General features: G+C 40.3%; 1 protein-coding gene across 1 annotated transcript in view; it reads left to right on the forward strand.

Moving 5' to 3' along the window:
- The window catches only part of zswim6 (zinc finger, SWIM-type containing 6), a 39,512-nt gene extending 35,350 nt beyond the window's left edge, over window positions 1-4,162 (forward strand). The window contains exon 14 of the mRNA XM_071545492.1: window positions 1,109-4,162. Within this exon, the coding sequence (XP_071401593.1) occupies window positions 1,109-1,971 (863 nt within the window). The 3' untranslated portion in view covers window positions 1,972-4,162. The remainder of the gene's footprint in view (window positions 1-1,108) is intronic.
- Window positions 4,163-6,000: the final 1,838 nt, after the last annotated feature.

Raw genomic sequence — 6,000 nt, forward strand, 5'->3', positions numbered from 1 at the left:
TTTGGAGATGTGAGAGATTCCCTGAGAAACACCAGGGCAAACCTCACAAGACCTAAAAAAGTGGATTTCAGAGGGCCCTCAAAGGGAGGGAAGGAAGAGGAAAGGAATGACTGGAAAGGTAGTAATTATGGAAGATTGCAGGCTATGCTGATTAAGTGGGTCTTACGTTTGGACTTGAATACTGAGACACAATGGCTGATTCCCTGAAGTGGACAGGAAGCCGGTTCCCGAGGGAGGGAGCTCTCTAGGGGAAAACTCTTCTCCCAGATGATTTCTTTTGAATGCAGGGGAATGACAAGGAGTCCTCGATTCTGTGAGCAGAGTTTGAGTGGGTTCACAGAGAACAAGTAAATCTGTGATGCAGTGTGGGGCCAGACCACCAGAATTTGCAATCATTTTGTTCCAATACTGTGATCCAGTGAAAAGTCGAAGGCCATTGCGGCGACATGTTTTTGCTTTGTTTGAGTATTTTGTTAGCCGAGTTCTGGCAAAGTTGAATGCTTTTGAGAATGGAGTTGGGACAGCCATAGTCCACTGCTGTAATATATTGTAGTTGGACCAAAAGATGAAAGTGGAACAGAAGAGGGAGTGTCTTATCTTGGAGAAATTTCTCAAATGAAAATCTGCTCTTTTGGATATTGCCTTGGATATCAAATGGAGGTCAAGACCAAAGATAAAGCTGAGGTTTTTAACAGAATGACTTGGTGTAACTGGACATCCATTTAGATTGAGCGAGATGTGGTAGGTGAGTTTTATGGTCTATAGGGTCTAAAATGAGCATTTCAGTTGTGTCAGCGTTAAAGAATAGTTATTTGTCATCCGTTTTCTAATATCTAAAATGCAGGATTCAAGATTTTTAACTGTGTTGTTTCACCAGATTTTACACAATGTAAAGTTGTGTGTCATCTAACTATGAGTGACAGAGGACACCATATTTATGGATAATATAACCAAATGGAAGCATGTAAAGTGAAAAAAGAAGAGGACCTAAGATTGAACCTTGGGGGACACCAAAATGAACTTTAGAAGGGGCAGCAGGATTTCCATCAACTAGGACAAATTGGAACCTGAGACTAACTCTTAACTGTTTCCTTTCCTCCCCGGCTAGGTGTGTACGCGCTGGACAGCATCATGCAGAGCTGGTTCACCCTCTTCACCCCCACCGAAGCCACCAGCATCGTGGCCACCACCGTCATGTCCAACAGCACCATCGTCCGCCTGCACCTGGACTGCCATCAGCAGGAGAACCTGGCCAACTCCGCCCGCACTCTCGCCCTACAGTGTGCCATGAAGGACCCCCAGAACTGTGCCCTCTCCGCCCTGACGCTCTGCGAGAAGGACCACATCGCCTTCGAGACGGCCTATCAGATTGTACTGGACGCAGCGGCGACAGGGATGAGTTACACGCAGCTGTTTACTATAGCGCGCTACATGGAGCACCGCGGTTATCCTATGCGGGCGTATAAATTAGCGACGTTAGCCATGGCCCACCTGAACCTCAGCTACAACCAAGACACGCACCCGGCCATCAACGACGTGCTCTGGGCGTGCGCGCTCAGCCACTCGCTGGGGAAAAACGAGCTGGCCGCCGTCATCCCCCTGGTGGTGAAGAGCGTGAAATGCGCCACCGTGCTGTCGGACATTTTGCGGCGGTGCACGTTAACAACCCCGGGCATGGTGGCGCTGCACAGTCGCAGGAACTCCGGGAAGCTGATGTCTCTGGACAAGGCTCCCCTCAGGCAGCTATTGGACGCCACCATCGGGGCCTACATCAACACTACGCATTCTCGGCTAACGCACATCAGCCCGCGCCACTACAGCGAGTTCATCGAGTTCCTCAGTAAAGCCCGAGAAACGTTTCTCATGGCGCACGACGGACACATCCAGTTCACACAGTTCATAGACAACCTGAAACAGATATACAAGGGCAAGAAGAAACTCATGATGCTTGTCCGAGAGAGGTTTGGTTGAAAAAACGATCTACAGACCAATGCGCCCTTTTACTTGAGTCTCCTTTTTTTATCCTTTTTAACTTGAAGCGAAAATCCACCCTAAAATAAAATTCCCACAAATCGTATTCCTATGATTTCAGACTGTTGGGTCTAATTTGTTGAGTTCTCCTGAAGCTAAACAATTACAATTAAGACTCTAATCTGTGATATTATAAAGTGATATTCATTGACAATGAATTGGAGATTGACGGAGATGAATGGAAGTCACTCTCCTATCCATTGTCAGTGCTATAAAGTGTCACATGAGCACATCACAGATTCTTGAATGTCTGCATTCTAGCTTTGGAAGAGTCACAGGTTTTATCTGAACTGCCCAAGATGATAGGAATAAGATGTGAAATATGTTTTAGGATACATTTTCTCTTAGAGAAATGACAAAGTTAAAATTGAAGAAAAAAAATAAAGAAAATGAAATGACTGTAAACAGTAAAAGCCACACTTGGTATTGACGTGTATAAAAAGCTATTTAGTTTGCAAAAAAAAAAAGAAAACTGTCATGTCGTGGAGGTTTGTGTGTTTCCCTTTATATGTATGAAAGTGAGAGAAAAACAAACTCTTTTGGTTTACACTGAGTATATGTTGTCCAGTGGCAAAACGTCCACCTTGCACTTCTTTTCCCTCTGCTAACGCTCACAGCCTCAAAGAGAAGAGAAACGGCTTTAAACCAAATGGAGCAACTCTATCTGAAGTGACAAGTACCTCTTATTAAGGAATCCAGCTTTACTCCTCCCCCGGTCCTCACCCATCTACTCCACGCAGTTAAAAGTGTGTGTCAACAATTAAGGAAAAAAAAATCAGAATTGACAATCAGAATTCAGTTTCTGAGTCAATATTTCGGATTTGTTTTTATTCTCTTAACAGTGACCGCCATCTCCAGGCTGATTGTTTTGGCTCTGCAGTGTTCATACAGACTTCTCACGCTATATTCAAGACACAGTCTCACAGAAACACAATACAAACTGTCATAGTGCTCGCGCTTGTGGAAACTTAGCGACTGTCAACATACATTCTCAGGGATTTCTCTAAAAAAACGAAGGCAAAAATGAAAAAAACAAAAAAAACAAAAACGAAAGCATTTTATTGTACTGTATATATCATAGTATATGTCTGAATATTGAAACAAATGTATATGTTAACTAATTTATGACAGAATATTCTATGTAATGCAAAATACTTGAAGCTGCAGTACCTTTTGGTTTTTTTGAAACAAACAAGAAAAAAAAACATATCAGAAGACTTCAGACGTTCGCCTTGCGTTGCATCAGGGGCCGGCTCACATGGCAGTACATGTCGGCTGGTTTGTGGACTGTGCAGAAACTGGCCAATGGCAAGACAGGGAACGGACGTGTATTTTGTATAGTCATGCGACATATATGTATTCTCCAGTGAACACAAAGGTGTATTGGGCACCAGGGGAAAGAAAGAGACTTTTTTGGAGCAGCAAGCCTTGGGGCCCATCGCTTAGAAAACTGCATAGCATCCACTAGACTCTACTAATCGGCACAAAGTTACGGTGAGGCGGAGTGACATCTGGCCTGACCGCGCCTCACGTCTCCTTCCACAAAAACAAACTCCATTTTATACCCAAGAAACATGTACATGCCTCTTCTGCTGACATCTCGACTTTGTGCAGGACAGAAAGTTGCTAAATAGGTCTCGACTGTTCCACTTTTTTACGCTTTTTATGTTTTTTTCTCCTTTTTCGATTGTTTTACTTTTTTTGTTTCTCTCTAGAATTCCTCACACAAGAACAGCCTTCTTTCTTGCCTTGTCTTAATGCTTTAAAATAACCAAATGGGAGTTCTAACTACCAAACTTTGTTCATTAAAATGAAAAAGCCAACCGATTTTGGTTACAACCTTAGTGTCTTTAATTTTAGCTGAATGGCTCTGTATTCTGTGCTTTAAAAGCTACTTTCATCTGTTTTTCAGTGAGAAATCATTGTCTTGTGTCTCTTGTTCCCTCCCTCATTAGAGGTCTGTTATTAGCTCCTTCGTTTAGAAACGAAATATGCTCCATTTTATTTATTATATTAGGTGAACGATTGTACAACCATGTCATCATGCTCATGAAGTTGAAATTAAGATTTGATACACCAATATCAATTTATTTATGTAACTAAATCACTGTTTTATAAACTTGTTAATGATTCAACATTTTGTTTTGATTAAAATTAGTTTTTTGAGAGGATGAAGTCTACTTTCTTTCTTTATCATCAAACTTCTTGCTTGGCGTACTCCTTGATGAGAACAACAGAAGCCTATGCTTGTATTTCTTTTTCATTGAGTCAGAAAACCCTGTAATGTACCTGGAAAATGACTCTACCCCTGTTACCCAGGCAGTGTCTATGTATTGATGTGCTTTGGTCCTGCTGCAGAGTGTCTGGGTTATGTCACTTTTGAGCTTCAAGGAAAGCTCTAAGGTGCCCAGATGCCTGATGGGATTTCTGAAGACGGCGATCTTCTTACACTACATGATCCACATGTGGGAGTCATGAGGAATACTCATCAGTCCTCTCTGTCCAGAAAGGGTTCACATGTACAGAATTTCACAAAATCTAAATCTGATTTTATGTCTTGCTGAACAGCCCATCTTTTCCTTCATCTGAAAAACAATGGTCCCTTATAATTCTAGTATATTGCCTGAAAAGGGTCGTTATTATTTACTGCTCACTCAAATAAAACTACTAGGCTATGTCTAGTTCTGCAATTTCCAGATACACCATCAAATTGATGCCAAAGGCTAACAAATTCATAATGATAATGAGACCAATAAAGAATGAGGATAATAGTATAATGAGAGCGACAACAAGTTATCAGTTAAATACAAATTAAGAAAAACAAGTTTTCTATTTTGTCAATTTGCCAATCATAGTTTCTTAGGCAGGTTGGTCCAAAGTTTAGAAGCACTGATCGCACGTTTTATCCACTTTTGTCTTAAATCTTTGATCTTCGCTTACTCACTACTACGCGTCAATACATATGGAGGGAAAACCTATAAGCTGGGGTCAAGAGCTTGCTGCTTTAAAAGTAACCAATAAAATATTAACTGATTCTAAAATTAAGTGGCAACTAAGGTAAGGTATACAGAATACAGAGTTAGTTTATCTTCTCCAAGTCAGAGAAGAATATTGGAGTGACTTAATTTTAAATTCTCAACTGTTAACTGTTTGCATTTATAGACCAGAATTAAAAACAATGTTTTCAAAGGCTTTCAGTTGCCAGATTTCAAATTTTGCATTTGGTGTGACACAAATAACTACCTCAGATTTCTCATCATAAATTGAAGAAAGTTTTGAGACTTTTTGAGAATTTCATAACTATTTGTATCAGCAATGAAATGAAGAGCAAAGAAGATGCTTATGAATGACTTAAATAGCAGTGTCTGTAATTATTACAAAATCAATTAATGATCACTTCAAATGTGATCAGCAAAAGGTCAAAGGCTATGGTCAAGTAGAACTAGAATATAAAATTCACCATTGCAATAAATGATTTGTTCATGTAATCATTCATCTGTTTGTAAACTTTTTCAATACTTTAAACAGACATAGTTTAATAAAAAGATGTACAATTGCTGAGAATGGAGGGTCCTGGCTTGGCTTTTTAAGAAAAGTCTCATGGCATGTTTGAAATATAATGGAGCAGAGCCAGTGGGCCAATGAACCGTTTATGATAGAAAGAATATTAGAGCAAATGGTCTCCCCAGCCTCTTTCAGAAGTCTGACCGGTGTAATATCTAGAGAACATAATCAACATTTCATACGTTTCATTTCATTCAAACCATACATGGGTATGTCTTTCAGCCTTCGAAAACTTCTTACGGTTTATTTTCTTTCAGTTCTCTTAGTGTGGCCGAGCAAATGTTGAAAGTCGCTAGACTCTGTGGCTGTAATGGTGCTTTCTGTAATAGAATTGGAACATATTTTCAAATGTCCTTCATCATTTGGGCTGTATGTAATTAGATAAAAATCTTGGAACAAAACAAA

The sequence above is a fragment of the Centroberyx affinis genome, unplaced genomic scaffold (genome assembly GCF_046629955.1).
Source record: "Centroberyx affinis isolate AG114_WGS23_722 - 3 ecotype Tasmania unplaced genomic scaffold, CSIRO-AGI_Caff_v1 ptg004932l_1, whole genome shotgun sequence".
Classification (NCBI taxonomy): Eukaryota; Metazoa; Chordata; class Actinopteri; order Beryciformes; family Berycidae; genus Centroberyx; species Centroberyx affinis.